At 48.3% G+C, this 17,902-nt stretch overlaps 2 protein-coding genes across 7 annotated transcripts in view; both read right to left on the minus strand.

Annotated features, from left to right (window-relative positions):
• Window positions 1–9,122, minus strand: part of NCAPH (non-SMC condensin I complex subunit H) — a 40,507-nt gene extending 31,385 nt beyond the window's left edge. For 2 of the 3 annotated variants that reach the window (XM_060170110.1, XM_060170111.1), the window contains exon 1: window positions 9,031–9,122. In XM_060170110.1, coding sequence (XP_060026093.1) covers window positions 9,031–9,049 — 19 coding nt within the window. In that variant the 5' untranslated portion in view covers window positions 9,050–9,122. The remainder of the gene's footprint in view (window positions 1–9,030) is intronic. The other variant, XM_060170113.1, reaches the window with a different exon arrangement.
• Window positions 9,123–14,576: 5,454 nt separating this feature from the next.
• On the minus strand, window positions 14,577–17,617 carry ITPRIPL1 (ITPRIP like 1). Of its 4 annotated transcripts, none has more exons than XM_060170117.1 (3): window positions 17,390–17,617; window positions 15,670–16,266; window positions 14,577–15,540 (listed from the first exon to the last, which is right to left on the minus strand). In XM_060170117.1, the coding sequence occupies exons 1-3, from the start codon at window positions 17,408–17,410 to the stop codon at window positions 14,608–14,610; spliced, it is 1,551 nt and encodes a 516-aa protein (XP_060026100.1). In that variant the 5' UTR covers window positions 17,411–17,617; the 3' UTR covers window positions 14,577–14,607. The 4 variants fall into 4 exon arrangements, with proteins under 4 accessions (XP_060026100.1, XP_060026099.1, XP_060026098.1 ...); XM_060170116.1 differs by adding an exon at window positions 17,119–17,221 and having other exon boundaries at window positions 14,577–16,266; XM_060170115.1 differs by having other exon boundaries at window positions 14,577–16,260.
• Between the last annotated feature and the right edge of the window lie 285 nt (window positions 17,618–17,902).

The raw sequence follows: 17,902 nt of genomic DNA on the forward strand, positions 1-17,902 counted from the left end.
GCAAAAGAAACCAAAGAGTCATACAAACTAAAAATAACCTCTGAACTTTCAGCCAATCCTTGGTCAAACAAAAAAATTAACTATAAACAACATTTTGGGGATAAACAGCGAAATCTGGAATATAGTCTGGATATCAGGGAACATTAGGGAATTGATTTTTATTTTCTTAGGTGTGATAATGATATAATGGTATGTAGAAGAATATCTTTACTTTTGGAAGATGCATAGGAAACAACTTAGGGGTGATATGACATGGTGTGTGCAACTTTCAAATGAATCAGTCAAAACAGTGTGTGTGTGTGTGTGTGTGTGTGTGTGTGTGTGAGTGATAGAGAGGAAAAATATGGCAAAATGTTAACAATTGGGTTTAAGTTGTGAGTGTGAGGCTATTTAAGTCTTTCAACGACCCTGTATGTTTGAACACTTTCATAATAAGAAGTTAGAAAATGGATGGCATGTTAGATGGAGATAAAAGCCATTGGGAAAAGTAAAGCATGGAAGGGGAATAAAGAGGACTGGGGAATGGAGGTGGGAGGTCATTTTTAATATAGTGTCAAGGAAACGTTTCAGCAAGAAGGTAACATCAGAATCAAGACCGTGCAGATATTTGCAGGAAGCTACGTGGAAGCAGGGGAAACAGCAAGTACAGAGGCAGGAACATGCCTGGCACGTTTGAGGGGCCAGTGTGGCGGAAGCAGTGAGAGGGAAGCACGGAAGTGAGAGAGGTCACAGGGTGTCAGACCTGCGGGGCCTGGTAGGGCAGGAGCACCAGTCAGTCAGAATAAGGGAGGGACGGCCGGTAGGGGTGTATGAGCCTTACTTATGGGCTACTGTAAAGACCTGGGCTTTCATGAGCAGTGAGAAGGGAAGTGATTGGAAGGTGGTGAGAAGAGGAATAAAGTGATCTAACTTATGCTTCACGAAGATCCCTATGGCTATTCTGTTGAAAACTGAAAGGACAAGCAGGAAGACCAATTAGAAGGCAACTACCAACAACCAGGATAAGAGATGATGGTGGCTCACACCAGAGAGGGGGCAGTGGAGGTAGGCAGTGGTCAGACACCGGATATAGTCTCAAGGTAGAGCCAATGTGATTTCCTGATGGATTAAATGTGGGGCATGAGAAAAAACAGAAGAATGAAGGAAAACTACAACACTACCCTGAACAACTGATGAAATGGAGTTGCCAGGACCTGAGAGAGGAAGACTACAGGAGAAGCATATTTGTGGGGAAAGGAGGCAAGGTCAGGGCTGAGTTTGGGGCCTGCTGGATTTGAGAGACTTACTAGTCATCCAACTGGGGTAGAGAGCCAGATATTTAAGTCTAGAGTTGAGGGGAAAGTTCTGGGCTGGATATATAAACGTGGATGTTGTAACCATAGAGAGGGTATTCAAAGCCTAAGACTAGATGAGAAGACCAAAAAATGAGGACAAATAGAAAAAAGCAGAAGGCTGAGTCCTAGAATACTTGAAAAGTTTAAAGAGAAGGAAACGAGGAATCAGTGAAGAGATGGGGATGTGTAACTAGTGAAGGAGAGTGTGGCATTCCACAAGTAGGTGAAGAAAATATTTCGGGGAGGAAGGAGTAATGAACTATGTCAAATGCAGCTGACAGATCAAATGAGATGAGGACAGAGAATTGATCATTAGATTTAGCAACCCAGAGGTTATTGACAAGAGCAGTTTTCCTTGAGTGCAGGGTGACAAAGAGAAAGTCAAACAGGCACAGATTCAAGAGAAGATAGGAGGGACAAAAAAAGGGAGATGGGAGAAGAGAAGTTGGAGAGAGAAAATGGAGACACGGTTTTCAAGGACTCATGCTGTAAAGGAAGAGAAATGGCAGGAAGGCAGTTGAAAGGGAAGTGAGGTCAAGAAACTAATTTTAAAATGAAAAAAAAATAAAACCCAGCTTGGTAGAAAAAAATGAAGCAAACAGACTGTATTAGTCTCCTAGTGCTGCTGTAACAAATTACCACAAACTTAATGGTACATAAAACATAAATGTATTCTCTTGCAGTTCATGAGTCAGAAGTCTAAAACCAAGGTGTCAGCTGGACTGCATTCTCTCTAGAGGTTTTACGGAAGAATCTGTTTCTTTGCCTTTTTCAGGTTCTAGAGGCCACCTACAATCCTTGGCTTATGGTCCCTTCCTTCCATCACTCCAACCTCTTGCTTCTGTCATCACCTCTCCTTCTCTGATTTTGGCCCTCCTGCATCCCTCTTATAAGGACCATTGTGATTACGTTGGGCCCACCCAGATAATCCAGGATAATCTCCCCATCTCAAGATCCTTAACTTAATCAAATCCACAACTGAAATTATACCAAGCATCTTTCCCCACAACGCTATGAGATTAGAAATCAATTACAGGGAAAAAACTGTAAAAAACACAAACACATGGAGACTAAACAATATGTTACTAAACGAATCTTCACGTTGCAAACTTTCAAAGATGCAAACGTGCATCTGGTTCCAGCAAGGAACAAGAACCTGTGCCATCAATGTCAGGCATGAGTGAAACTGCAGCTTGCCCTCCGTCTCCTATTGCTCATGATCCTACAGCTCTACCATCTCCCACCTTCTCTCACTCCTCCAGTGAGTAACGCTTCTTTCCTGTTCACTTGATGCCAGCCCCTGTATGCCAGCTGTTGTACTATACTACTGTACTTTTCAAGTAAGAAAAGACTAAAAATGTTTTATTTTTTGTTTTCTTTATGTATTATTTGTGTGAAAAGTATTAGAAACCTATTACAGTACAGTACTATATAGCCGATTATGTTAGTTGAGTACCAAGGCTAACTTTGTTGGACTTACGAACAAACTGGACTTATGTTTTTGTTTTTTTTTTGCGGTATGCGGGCCTCTCATTGTTGTGGCCTCTCCCGTTGCGGAGCACAGGCTCCGGACGCACAGGCTCAGCGGCCATGGCTCACGGGCCCAGTCGCTCCGTGGCATGTGGAATCTTCCCGGACCGGGGCACGAACCCGTGTCCCCTGCATCGGCAGGCGGACTCTCAACCTCTGCACCACCAGGGAAGCCCCCAAACTGGACTTATGAACACGCTCTCAGAACAGAACTCGTTCATATGTAGGGGACTTACTGTAGTTTCCTTTTGCTGCTGGGACAAATTACCACAAATTTAGTGGTTTAAAACAACACGAATTTATTCTCTTACAGTTCTGGATTTTAGAGTCTGAAATGTGTATCCTAGTGTTTCTGGGATATTGTCAAGGTATTCGTAGGGCTGGCTCCTTCCTGAGACTCTGAGGGCAGAACGCCTTTTCTGGCTTCTAGGGGTGCGTTTCTTACATTTCTTATCATGTAAGAAATAGGCCCCTTCCTTCATCTTCCCAGCCAACAGCTTAGTGTCTTCAAATCTCTCACTGTTTCTGTCTTCACACTACCTTCTCCCTCTCTGAATGTTGTAGCAGTGTTATTTGTAATAGTCAAATAGTGGAAACAATCCAAATACCCATCAACCGGTGAATGGACAGACAAAATGTGGTTTATCCATAAGACTGAATACTATTCAGCAATAAAAAGAAATAAGTTATTTAAAAAAATGGATCACTGAGGAAATCAAAAAATACCTAGAGACAAATGACAATGAAAACATGACAATCCAAAACCTATGGGATGCAGCAAAAGCAGTTCTAAGAAGGAAGTTTGTAGCAATACAATCTTACCTCAGGAAACAAGAAAAATCTCAAATAAACAACCTAACCTTACACCTAAAGCAACTAGAAAAAGAAGAACAAACAAAACTTAAAGTTAGTAGAAGGAAAGAAATCATAAAGATCAGAGCAGAAATAAATGAAATAGAGTCAAAGAAAACAAGAGCAAAGATCAATAAAACTAAAAGCTGGTTCTTTGAGAAGATAAACAAAACCGATAAACCTTTAGTCAGGCTCATCAAGAAAAACAGGGAGAGGACTCAAATCAATAAAATTAGAAGCGAAAAAGGAGAAGTTACAACGGACACCACAGAAATACAAAGGATCTTAAGAGACTACTACAAGCAATTATACGCCAATAAAATGAACAACCTAGAAGAAACGGACAAATGCTTAGAAAGGTACAAGCTTCCAAGACTGAACCAGGAAGAAATAGAAAATATGGACAGACCAATCACAAGTAATGAAATTGAAACTGTGATTTAAAAACTTCCAACAGGGCTTCCCTGGTGGCACAGTGGTTGAGAGTCCGCCTGCCGATGCAGGGGACACAGGTTCGTGCCCTGGTACAGGAAGATCCCACATGCCGCAGAGTGGCTGGGCCCATGAGCCATGGCCACTGAGCCTGCGTGTCCAGAGCCTGTGCTCCACAACGGGAGAGGCCACAACAGTGAGTGGCCTGCGTACAGTCTCCAGCTTCCTTGAGCCTCAGGCACTGCCTCCTCCTCTTTGCCACTCCCTTGTTCATTTCCTGTCTTTCCTTCTTTCTCCTGCCCCTGAATAAATGTATGCTCTAATTCTATTCTTCTTTGGCACTCATATCACCTCAACTGACTAAAAAAAAAAAAAAAAAAAAAAAAAACTTCCAACAAACAGAAGTCCAGGACTAGATGGTTTCACAGGCAAATTCTATCAAACATTTAGAGAAGAGTTAGCACCTCTCCTTCTCAAACTATTCCAAAAAACTGCAGAGGAAGGAACACTCCCAAGCTCATTCTGAGAGGCCACCATCACCCTGATACCAAACCAGAACTCAGTCATAAAAAAGAATGAAATAATGGCATTTGCAGTGACATGGATGGACCTAGAGATTGTCATACTGAGTGAAGTAAGTCATACAGAGAAAGACAAATATCATATGATATCGCTTATATGTGGAATCTAAAAATACGGTACAAATGAACCTACTTACAGAACAGAAATAGTCACAGATGTAGAAAACAAATTTATGGTTACCAAGGGGGAAATGTGGGGGGGATGGATAAACTGGGCGATTGCGAATGACATATACACACTACTATATATAAAACAGATAACTAATAAGAACCTACTGTATAGCACAGGGAACTCTACTCAACACTCTGTAATGACCTATATAGGAAAAGAATCTAAAAAAGAGTGGATATATGTATATGTATAACTGATTCACTTTGCTGTACAGCAGAAACTAACACAACATTGTAAATCAACTATGCTACAATAAAATTTAGTTTAAAAAATGTTAAAAAATCATATCCACAAAGTCCCTTTTACCATGTAAAACAACATACTCACAGGTTCCAGATATCTTTGAGAGGGCCGTTATTCACAGAGATCATGCAGAAGAAAGGGTAAAAGTTGCTGAACAATGTACTCAAGCAGGTAAAGGGGCTGCCTTGCTGAGAGCATAGAGTCCATCCACAGCAAAAGGAAGGAAGACTGAGAACACAGGCAAAGACGCAGGTAGGGGAGAAGGTGCACTGGTGGACTTGCGGATATCTTTTTTTTTTTTTTTTTTGCGGTACGCGGGCCTCTCACTGTTGTGGCCTCTCCCGTTGCGGAGCACAGGCTCCGGACGCGCAGGCCCAGCGGCCATGGCTCACGGGCCCAGCTGCTCCGCGGCATGTGGGATCCTCCCGGACCGGGGCACAAACCCGTGTCCCCTGCATTGGCAGGCGGACTCCCAACCGCTGCGCCACCAGGGAAGCCCGCGGATATCTTTTGATTGCTTTTATTTTCTTAGTAAAATAGGAAGCCGCTAGGGACTTCCCTGGCGGTCCAGTGGGTAAGACTCCACGCTCCCAATGCAGGGGGCCAGAGTTTGATACCTGGACAGGGAACTAGATCCCTCATGCATGCCACGACTAAGAAGTCCACATGCCGCAACTAAGACCCGGAGCAGCCAAAACAAATAAATAAATATTCTTTTAAAAATTAAAGGAAGCAGCTAAAAACCAAAAACTCAGCAGGTAAGGGTGAGGGCTGGGGAGGAGGTACTGGAGATTTCAGGAGAGAAAGGAAGATACGAAATCATCATCTAAAAGGAGAGTGGATGAACCAGGGAATACAGCATGAATGCTGGGCAGCTTTAGGGTCCCCTTGAGACCACTGGGTGCAAGCAGAGTAGGCAGAGTTGGGATTAACCAGAGTTGTGATTTTGTCAAGCAAGTGTAAGGAGGCAAGAAGAGGGCAAGGGGTTTTGGGCATATGAAAGGGAGTGATTACACCAAATGACCACTGAATGTAAGCTAAGTAAGGAGGGGAACAAGGGCAGAGAGGTGAGAGACAGTGAAAAGTAGAAGAATACAGGTCTGCTGGGTCAAAGGATTGTTGGAGTCGGGGAACAAGAGGGAGTAAGCTGGAAAGACAGGAGTGATTGAGAGGCGGGGTGCACTGAGATGACAGAGTGGTGCAGCGACAAGGTCTAGGGTGTGACCACGGTGGTGAGTGGCTATGGCCTATGAGAGTAGGCCAAGAAACAAGATCCTTGGAAGGCACAGATGAAGGAACTGAGAGACATGGGGGGAGAGTTTCCAGCTTTAAGAATCAGAAGGCTTGGCTTCAAACTCCAGCTCCTTCACTTACTAACTGGAGAAATTTTAAGTAAATGCTCTAAGACTTTGCTTCTTTATCCTCCAAAGGAGAATAAGAATGTATATCTCAGCTGGTTCAGAATTGGTGATATGAAAAAAATATGCATAATATAACACACATTTTATAGGAACACATTAAAAATAGTGACACACAACAAACACTACAAGGTTGCCCATGTAAGGGGAAGGGAAAGAATGAAGAGTGGGGATAAAAGAGAATTAAAAATACAAGAACAGGGCTTCCCTGGTGGCGCGGTGGTTGAGAATCCGCCTGCCAATGTAGAGGATACAGGTTCGGGCCCTGGTCTGGGAAGATCCCACATGCCACGGAGCAACTAAGCCCGTGTGCCACAACTACTGAGCCTGCGCTCTAGAGCCCGTGAGCCACAACTACTGAGCCCACGTGCCACAACTACTGAAGCCCGTGTGCCTAGAGCCCGTGCTCCACAACAAGAGAAGCTGCCGCAATGAGAAGCCCATGCACCGCAATGAAGAGTAGCCCCTGCTCGCCACAACTAGAGAAATCCTGCACACAGCAACAAAGACCCAACGCAGCCAAAAAAATAAAAAATAAATAAAATAAATAAATTAAAAAAAAAAAAAATACAAGAACAACTTCACATGTTTCCCTGATAGCTTCCCACAAGCTAAAGAGTATGATTAACATAACTCTCAGCTGAGGTCAAAACAAACAAAAAAGAAGAAAGTAAAAATAGGAAGGAGGCAAGGGACATTTTTAGAGACTGAATCAAGAGGACTTGTGACTACTTGAATGTGGGCACTGCAACCAATGTAAGGAAGGGAGTTGGACCTTGGGACAAGAGAAAAACAAATAGAAAGCACTAAAGGAGGAATTTGTCTAAGGGGGGAACTCAAAATGGGAATTAGAAGCACGCCTTATTTCTCAGAATTGTCTTTCCCTGATTTCTCTCCTTCCCTTTACATTCCCTCCCCATTTCTCTCCTTCCCTTCCCATTATACATTCATTCATTCAGCAGATGGTTACTGAACTCAAAAACACTTTCGGTATCCATTTCCTCAACTCCTACTCATTTTTCAACCCCTCTGATCTGGCTCCCACGCCCACCACCACAGCTTCATGTTGCCAAAACCAATCGTCACTTTTTGGGCTTCATCCCTCTTGAGAGTCAGCAGCACTTGAAACAGTTGACAACACTCTGGTTCTTGAAACACTCTTGGCTTCTACAACACCATTCTTTTCTGAGTTTTTCTAGCTCTTCCTTCTCTAACCAGCTTCTAAATGTTGGTCCCAAGTATTTTCTCTACAGGGTCTTCCTAGTGTTCTCACCTGTTCCCATGGTTCTGCCACCTATATGATGATGATGACCAAATTTACTTCTCAGTCCACAGGCCACTTCCCTGAGCAGCCCATATCACTGCCCTGAGTGTCAAGCTCTTATCCACGTGGTTACTGACCCTTTCACCTGACTCAGGTAAGTCACTTACCACGTCCAAAATGTAACTAAATTTCCAAACCTCTTACCAAGACCTACAAAGGCCCTGACTACCTGCCCGACTTCATTCACTGTTCAGTTACAAAATCCTGGTCCTCGCCCATGTTAGTCTCTTTCTCTTTTGCCTGTTTTTTGTACTGGCTCCTTCTTGCCTGAACACGTTCCCCAGAATCTGCTTAAAGATCTTCCCTGACTCCCTAATCTAAAGGGACCCTCCCCCGACTCTGCTTTTCTCAATCTGAGTACTCAGCCTCATCTGTAATTATTTCGTTTCCTGTCTGCCTCCCGAACTAAAACACATGCTCTAAGAGGGTGGGATCTTATCTGTTTTGTTCTTTGCTATATCTATGCATCTGACAAAGGTTCTGGCCCGAGGCTTCCCTGGTGGCGCAGTGGTGGAGAGTCCGCCTGCCGATGCAGGGGACACGGGTTCGTGCCCCGGTCCGGGAAGATCCCACATGCCGCGGAGCGGCTGGGCCCGTGAGCCATGGCCGCTGAGCCAGCGCGTCCGGAGCCTGTGCTCCGCAACGGGAGAGACCACAACAGTGAGAGGCCCGCGTACCGCAAAAAAAAAAAAAAAAAAAAGATTCTGGCCCGAAGGGGGCCCTCAATACTAGTTGAATGAATGTAAAAATAAATACATGCGTATTAAGCATACAGCAGTAACCACAATACTTCCATGGCCCTGAACTAACGTGCATTCCAGGAAAACCTCCTTTTAAAAGAAGAGACACCGCGCAAAACGTAGGAGCCCAGAGAGTAAGGCGTCCCACATCCGGCTCACAGCGGCAAGAGCGGCGCGGGCAGAAGCCGCGTCCTGATTGGCCGAACGCACCCGCCCGCCCACCCTGCGCCGGCCCTCCTCTCCCCCAGCCCGCCTGCCTCTACTTCAGCCGGCGGAGAAACAAGGCCAACGACAAGGCCGAGAATAGCCGCTCTTCCGGCTCGGGCCAGCCCGCCAGCCCCGCCACCCGGAGCACCTCTTCGCACCGGGCCCTTCCCGCCCGCCTCCCACCCACTCAGCCTCACCGGGCCAGGGAGGTCCCATCTTGTCCTCCGCGTCTCCAGAGTTGGTTTTAAATCGCCCGCCGAGACGCCTGAGCGTAATAACGGCCGTGATGACGCCACCGTGGGCGGGGCCAGAGGCGCGCCTGCGCAGACCGCCTTGGTCTTCCTCCGCGCGAGAAGTGTCGTGACGCGCCGCGTGGAAGTGAGACGGCAGTGATTGAGCGCTCCGAGCTCGGGTCCTGGGGGTGGAGTGTAATGGATCCATGGACGCCCCCGCCACCTCCCCGGAAATAGTATGAAAACTCCCTCCTTTCGAGCGCTAGACGCAGAACTGGGCGCTAGGACCCACCCTCCGTGGAGCGGAGCGGGAAAGGGCTCTACTTTCACGGAATTTACATACTAACGGGGGAGGCAGGTGACTGAGGAAACAAAGATTGATTTTCCCATCGCGACCTGTGCTATAAGGGCAGCAAAACACTAGGAGGTAGAAAGTGATGATGGGGTGTGGGACGGAGGTGAGAGGTATCCGACACCGGAATGAGGAGTGTTCCAGGCAGGGAAAGAACAGATGCAAAGTGTTGTGTGTACATTTTTTTTTTTTAATGAAGACCATCGTTTTTATTGATTCTTGCGAAAAGATTCCTGGATATCTTCCTCCCTTTCAAAAAAAATAAGATTAAGGTCGGAAGTGAGACGAGTGTAATGTGCCACCCATCTGTTCATTCTGCTTCATCTCATCCCAAGAACTGTATTACAGGAGAAAAGGCCAGGGCGATTCCCCCAAACATCCCTCGAACATCCTATAATGTCTTAACACACGTATGGCATTTTATACAGTGCTTCTTCTCCAAGGTGCTGTTGGCATTCAGGGTGAAACAACGCTTGGCCTGTGGGACTCCTGCTCAGCGTCCCTGACACGATTTTCTCGCTAAATGCCAACGGTGCCCCTCAATCGTTTTGGCAACCAAAGAAGTACCACCTTGTTGAAAACGACTTTTTAAGCCTATTTATTTTTTGCACCAAGTTGTTCTCCCAGTGACCACCTTCAAATCTTTAGTGTAAGGCAGTGTGGGATAGAAGAAAGAAAAGAAGTTTACCCAGGAACCCAAATCAGCACCCAGGGGTCATCCTGGACACCTCCCTCTCCCTCACTCTTCACACACAATCCATTGCTGAGCTCTTTTTACTTCCTAAAAATCTCTTCTATCCCGCATCTCTTTTCATCCATATTTCCTTCTCGCTTGTCTGCAACAGCCCCAAACCTGCTCTGACCCGCTTCTCCTTGGGCCCAGGGTAGTGGTTGCTAAGTACAAAACCGACCTGTCGCTTCCTCCCAAAGTCCAAAATGCTTCAAAGGTGCCATTGCTTAGGGAGATTCTAAAATGATCTACAAGGCCCTCCTGGGCCTGGTCCCCACAGCCTTTCCAGCCTCACTTTGCACCTTGCCTCCATTTTCTCCTTGCCCTCCAGTCACTGGGCCTCCTTTCACGGTGCCAGCTCTCACCACGGGGCCTCTGCATGTGCCACGTCTTCTACGTAGGATCCTCTCCATCCTCATCTTCACCCAGTTAACTTCTGTCAGATTTCAGCTCTATCACTTCCTCAGGGAGGCCTTCCCTGATAGGCTCAAGTGTCCTTACTGGAGGCTTTAGTGGAACTTGTCACCCTTGTTTTTTTTGTTAATTTTCACTGGAGTATAGTTGATTTACAATGTTGTGTGAGTTTCAGGTGTACAGTAAAGTGAATCAGTTATACATATATCCACTTTTTTTAGATTCTTTTCCCATATAGGTAACCTTTTACATCTGCTGGGGTGACTATTTCATATCTGTCTCCTGTGTAGACTGTCAGCCCCATGAGGACAAAGCGTGTCTTTGCTCACCATTGTTTTCCCAGGGCCTGATGCTAGCCCCGGATACAGCAAGTGCTTAAATATGTATTGAATGAGCAAAGTTCGAAGAAAAGCTTAATCCTGGATTGGGCGTCTTAACCTCTCTGGGCCCCATTTTCTTCCCTATTTATAAAACAGTGATGATAATACAACCCCCCCCCCCCCCCCGCACTGGGCTTTGAACTGGCTTGGAACTCTTAGCAGAGGAAGGCTCCTAGGAGACCCATCAGCCATTGGCTGAGGTGTGAAGCTGTCCGGTGGTTGTAGTGGAGCCTCCTGAGCTGAGTGCCTGGGACTCGGTGTGCAGTGCCAACTGCACCCCGTGCATTTCTGTAGGCCAGGCCCGCCTGGTGCAGGCAGGTCTTTCACCTCCCGTTCTGAATGTCTTCTTTGTCTGTGGGGATTAGGACTCCTAGGCGGGTGCCAAGAGATCCGTTCAACACTGGTATCAGTGGCCTGCAAAGCTCAACTCTTCTGTCCACAAAAGTAGTGGGGCCCCTCCTCCACCCCTCATCTGCCAGAAAAGTGCTGGAGCCATTCCCCTTCCCTATTTTTCACTCCTCACCCAGATTCTAATTCCCCAAAATGGACACCAAACAGCCTTAGTTTAGGTGAGGAATAATAGTGTTATCAGCTGGCTACCTGAACAGTCTTTTGGCTGAAATTTGCCCTGACCTTCCAGCCTGCAGCTGGCTTATATCAATGTAGTTCATGATATAAACCACCAAGTCACTGGGGTTCAACAGGGCATGTAGTTGAAATGGCTTTGCATTTGTTTTGGCCTCTGAGCAAATGCCTTTAATTTTTGTATATGATAAAAAATTCCTGACCTCCTAAGGACTGGATTATGAACCAACAATTTCTATCTTCCAGAATTCCCAAACAATAACATACCACCCTTTATGTTAAAATTAATATAGTTTATCTTAAAATTAATATAATGCTTTTTGCTTTTCAAAACACTGTAACCCCTACATCTTATTCCCAAGATCGTGCTGGAAGGTTGCTAGGACGGGTACTTTCTTCCAGGCTCTGCCACTTATGAGCTATGTATACTCCTGAGCCTGTTTCCTCGTAGGCAAAATGGAGGAGTTAAAGCACCCACTTCGTGGGGTTATAGTGTGAAGATTAAATGAGTTACCAGATGTGCAGAACTGTGCCTGGACCATTGGCAATGCTCGATGAATGCTAAGTATTCCCATTACTATAATCGCTGTTATATCCTGGGTGCCAGCCAGGTATTGTTTAGAATAAAATTGAGCTTCCTGAGTATCTGGAAGCTTCCCCTTTCATTGTAAGAGTATTCCCAGAGCACAACAGCTCTGTTCTTCCCATTAATACTTGTTTTGTCTATACTCTTTCTTATACTCTCTGCCCCACCCAAGCTTTGCTGACTGTTCCCTTTGTATTCTTCCGCCCACTCATAACTTTACATTTTCTTTCTTGTCTTGTACTAGACTAGAAACCACCCAGTCCTAGATCATACCACCTTCTTTCTACCTGACAGGCCTGTGCCCTCTGGAGTTTATATATGTTGTTTGTAGACATTAAGACCTTTTAATTTGGCTGATATTTTGGTTTGGACACCATGAAAACGAATAACTGAGGTGTTCCTTAAGATTCTGAATTACTCTTTCCTGGTTACCGGCCATGCCACTGGGAAACCACAGGGCAGACTGGTTCAAAGTACACTGAGAAACACCAGGATGTACTGGATGAAGCGATCAGGGTAACGTGAACTTCTTGGGAACAGGCATGTGAGAATGCTGATCTGCTGGTATTGCAGATTCCGACCGATACAGAAAATAATCTTCTTTATTGATTTGGAAGTAAAACACCAGCAAATTATATTCTAAACAAAAAGCATATGTATTTTTTAATTTATTTATTTTTGGCTGCGTTGGGTCTTTGTTGCTGCACGTGGGCTTTGTCTAGTTGCGGTGAGGGGAGCTACTCTTCGTTGCGGTGCGTGGGCTTCTCACTGCGGTGGCTTCTCTTTGTTGCGGAGCACAGGCTGTAGGCGCACGGGCTTCAGTAGTTGTGGCACGCGGGCTCAGTAGTTGTGGCTCGCGGGCTCTAGAGTGCAGGCTCAGTAGTTGTGGCACACGGGCTTAGGTGCTCCGCGGCATGTGGGATCTTCCCAGACCAGGGCTCGAACCCGTGTCCCCTGCATTGGCAGACAGATTCTCAAGCACTGCACCACCAGGGAAATCCCAAAAAACATGTGGATGTTTTTAAAACACCAAAATCCCACCAGCATAGAACCAACCATCATCGCATCTGCACTTGAAAGCTGTACCTGGCAGATAGCAGCAGACAACGCGAGAACACAGCAGCTCTCGTGCAGCAGTGGGAGCCCCAAATATTGGCTGGCATCAGCTTCCGGGACACTTGTAATTGATTTTTGCTGCGGGGAGGGTGTGGATTCTATAACCAAAGCCTACGAGGCCAGCACCTAAACCCCCCATGAGGTCACATTAAATGTGGGGCAAGGTTCTCCTCCCCCGAAGATCTTCCTGGCAGTGCTGGGTAGGAACAGCACTGGTATTTCCAAAACAACCACACCCACAACTAGAGTCACATTTCTTAACACTCCTCCCCAGGATGCCCAGGGTTTTGAAAGAAGGGGAAATATACCAATCATATCGCCAGAATTATGACTTTGTTAGAGCTGAACTGATTCACAGTCCCTTCCTGTCCAGCCCTGGCAGTGGGCCTGGATTGTGATGACCCCGCTTTGCAAACCCACACACGCAGTTCAAATAATCCCTTTGTCTTCTTTGAAAAGAGAATACAAAGGCATTACCAGACTGAGAAAAAGCACAGTTGCACGTGGTAGCTAAACCTTCTTTCCATTTAACAAATAAGTGGCTCCCCTCAGAAACCGTAATTGTTCATCTCAGAGCCCCCCAAAAGACTGTCCTCCTTAAGGGTTTTATAATGTTTCCAGGCACTGAGGAGGTCATCAGATGTTGATGATGTAATTAATTTTAGTAAATACATTATTTCAACTATGGGACAGGCCACTGTTGACTTAATATTTGTCTGTGAGTCAAGTTATTTGGGTAGTACTGGAGTTCTTTTCAGATGCATAAAACAGCTGTATTGCACATATCATACAAAAATGGGGCTAAATTAAGAAAATGGCAAATAAACATCTTGGTTATATCTTCAAATAGTGGAGGTCTGAAAAATTCGATCCTAAAATACGAGAAGCTACCATCACAGTATTTGGGATAAAATGGAGTGCTATCAGCTTGGATATGAGTTGGGCTGAGTTCAATAAGGAAACCAGTTTACAAGGGATGTGCTCGGAGTCGTTCACAAAAGAAGGAATAAGCTGGAATGGAAGTATTCTCTGGTTCTCTGACTTCCAGTGTTGCTACAAAACCCAACTTCACAGGCCTCTTCCGGATCTCAACTCTTTAGCAGCAAGATCCTCCCATAACATCTGTTACCCTGGGCCCTCTTGGGGTCATGATGAAAGTTAAGTCAGGAGAAGAAAACTTCAAAGACCCAGCCTTGATTAGGCCCTGCAGGCTGGACCCCTCCTCACGACCACTTCACGTACTCCTAAGTGTCTTAGTCTATCATAGTCCCCACTGGCAAGGTGAAGATCACGTATGCTGCTGATGTGTCTGAAAAATAAACTCTTCTGCAGCCTGACAATCAGAAATACCTTCTCCCCCTTTTTAATGGCCTGTACATTAATGTGCCCCAGCCAGCGGGGCACAGGGCAGAGCTTTCACCTGGGTCAGAAGGTTGTGGAACTCTTCCACTGCCTGTGAATGTGCCATGGGGTTTAGCACCAGGTGTTGGAAGAGATTGACGGGCTCAGCATTACGAAATGTCTTAGGGATCGGGATGGTCAGGGGCAGGAAGGTGTTACCAATGAGGAAATGATGGAGGGACCTTCTCTGGAGGCCTTGGCCCAAGAACCAGAGGATGTCCTGGAGCCGCTGGGAGAGCATGCCATGCTGCCAGTCTGTGAGGGGCAGCTGCAGCAACAGGTGCATGAGGGCTGTTTTGAAGTGGTAAGAGGTGAGGATGGGGTGGGATGCTCCCTGGGGTAAACTCTGAAGGTCCCGGAGACTCAAAATGATCTGGAGGCACTTGAGGTGACAGGTGTTCTCGGGAGCAAAACGCCCGACCAGCTTTAGGAACAAGTGCTCACAGGCTGCAAAGGACTCGGGCCAGTCCACGCTGGTGAGCTGTTCCTGGTCAGGGGCCTGACTCACCAGGTAGACCAAGGTGTCTTCCTGTTGCACACCCAGGACCAGGCGGATTGAGAGAAAGCGGCCTGAGCGGTAGTCCAGCCTGAGCTTGCAGGAGGTGGTGGACGGCGGCAGGCTGAGCTTGAAGTCATACTTGTGGGCCACGAGGGCCCAGGCGTTGCCCACCATGTTCGTGAACCACTGCACAGTCTTACACACATCCAGGTAGGAGCCAGTGCAGAGAGCCGCCTTGATGGAGCTGTTACACTTGCCCAGGAGGGCTGAGTGGTCCCTGTGGTGGTGCACCAGGCACAACACGTCCCCCAGAAGCTTCTCACGCTTGCACACGCATTCCGACTCGACCCGCACGCGGCCACAGCGGCGGCCTAGGGCCAGATCCCTCATCTCCAGCGCAAACATAGTGCCCTGGGGGGGAACAATGGGCACCAGGATGTCAAATTTCTGGGTCTCGTGGAGGGTTCCCCATTTCTCGAAGGCAGCCCCGATGCCCAGGCAGTCCTCCAACTGTGGGTGAGCCTCCCGGCGGCTGAGCACCTGACAGGCCTTGATGAGGTCGTCCACAAAGCTCTCCACGAACTCGCAGGTGCAGGGCAGGTCCCGGGTGACGTTCTGGATCTGGTGTTTGTGAAAGGATTCCAGGGCCTCCCTCGGGGGGAAGTCGGTAAACCAGTTGTAGGAGGTGACAGGCACGACACGGACCTCCTCCGTCTCATCATCGCTGCTGGAATCAAAGGCCGGCTCGTGCTGCATGTTCTGTCGCAGGAGCTCAAAGATGAGAAAAAAGCAAAAGAGGCCAGCGTTCCACAGGTTTCCCAGCATCCAGCCCAGCGGCCCCTCGTGGCCATCCGCCTGGAACGGCCGCCCCCTGTCTTTTTTCCCCGGCACTAACTGGTCACTGGATGTGTCTCCTCTCCAGAAGTTCTCTGCCTTCTGCTGCTCCTCAGCTGCTCGCTTCCTCTCTTCAAACTCTAGTTCTAACTGGCGCATCTCCTCGCTCATCCGCTTCTCCAGCTGCCGACTTCTGGCTAGTGTGTCCAGGTCCATCCGGTCACTGACCATCAAAGGGTGGTGCACGACATACATCACTGCCAAGAACAGAAGGCTTATCACAGCCATTGGAGGCCTCTGCATCTAGACAAGTAGGAGGATGGGAGTTAGTGGTGATCTTCGGGACTCATCTGCTCTCCAGCGTGTATTCCCCATAGCGCTGGAACCCCAAATCCTGGAAGTCAGCTACTCAGGAGGAACAGAAAGCTCACAGAGCTGGGGTTGGACAGAGCAAGGGTGGCCTGCCTGGGAGGATCTGGGGGAAAAGGGGGGCAGCAGAATGTACCACCCAGCCTCTCTACTGCTTTCCTTCCACATGGTGTGGGTGGTATTTAGGTTTCCAGAATGTGGACATGGGACTCTCTTCATTCCTAGGATGGGGAGGGGGACCCTGTTCCAGGGTGGCTTCACCCAACTCATCAGTCCACCATGGGCACCAGGTGTGCCCTGCTTATCCCAGAGGCTCCCTTCCATGGGCAGAAAGCACTGGTCTGCCTGGGCAACACCTTTCTTCTTGCCAGGCCGTCAGCCCCACGCCAAGTGGGATGCTGTAGCATCCTACTTCCTCTGTGACTTCACAATCCTAATTCAGCTCAGCCTGTGTCATCAGACCACTCAGCAGCTCCTCCACTCCCGTGCCCAGTGAGCCAACCCCCCGGGGGGGGGGCTGCCAAGGAGGCACAGTGCCACCAGCCACTTCTCCACTCCTGCTGCTGTGCTCTCTGAGGTCCTACCGGGGCTGCCGGATACCGCATTGGTGGGCCAGGCCCAAAGGCAGGCACAGCTCCACCTCTTGGCCCAGGAAACTTCGTGAAGAACCGGATGCCCAAGGCCTCCTGAGAGCCCGCAGGAGTGGGTTCCTCTGCCTACCCATCCACCACAAAGGCCTGATGCTTCCTGCACTCACCCCACCTGTTCACAAGCTACTGGGCTTACCGAGATCATGAAGGACCAGCCGCGCGGGCGCTGAAGCCAGGTGGGGGACTCTCCTCCCTTTGGAACTCGTCCTTGCTTAGTCTCACCGCCTTCTCCAGGAGCCCTGTTAAAATTTACAACGTACCTGGGGGCTTTGGCTCAAAGCCATGTGCCTCCCCACCCCCCCCATTCATAACTTCCCCAAATTCCACGCCTAGAGATCTGAACTCTCATCCGCCTATTTAGACCAAGCCAACTCGTTTCTCCGGGGACCTGGGACCAGGTTACTCACGGTATGCGTTAGCACGAACATGGTCTTAAAGAGCCCGCGCGGCCTGACCGTCCCCGCCTTCTCCCCCGCACGGGGGGGCTCCGGGTTCCTCGCCGGGTCCGCCCGCGGACGTGGCCCCGCTCCCCTCTCCCGGGGAGCGCATCATGTTTATCCAAGGGTCCGATTGTCTGTGAGCGGCGGGCCCCGAGACCCCACGGTGCCGCGCGCCGCTCAAAGGGCGCCAGCCGGATAACGCGCTCCCGCGGTCCAGGCTCCGCCCAGCCCCGCCCACCCAAATCCCCGCCGCGCACCGAGCGCGCAGCAGGAGTCCAACCCTGAGGCCGGGTGACCCTTCTCTTCAGCGCGCGCAATGTGTCCGCCGCTTTGCCTCCCAAGGCCCTGCGGAGGGGCTGTGGCCACAGCCTCGCTGCTGAGGGGCGCTCACGCCGCAGGCGATCAGCCTCCCTAGAGTCGCGCAAGGGGGCACTGCAGGGCCGGCTGTCAGCTTCACTCAGCTGGGTTCAATGGAGAATA

The sequence above is a fragment of the Lagenorhynchus albirostris genome, chromosome 13 (genome assembly GCF_949774975.1).
Source record: "Lagenorhynchus albirostris chromosome 13, mLagAlb1.1, whole genome shotgun sequence".
Classification (NCBI taxonomy): domain Eukaryota; kingdom Metazoa; phylum Chordata; class Mammalia; order Artiodactyla; family Delphinidae; genus Lagenorhynchus; species Lagenorhynchus albirostris.

What these genes read in the sequence shown, in the direction of transcription:
- ITPRIPL1 (XM_060170114.1), bottom strand. Translation starts at nt 17,410, where the DNA reads ATGTTCGTGCTAACGCATACC. An exon ending in TGTTCGTGCTAACGCATACC is followed by an intron (nt 16,267 to 17,389) that starts GTGAGTAACCTG and finishes CTACTTGTCTAG; the next exon opens with ATGCAGAGGCCTCCAATGGC.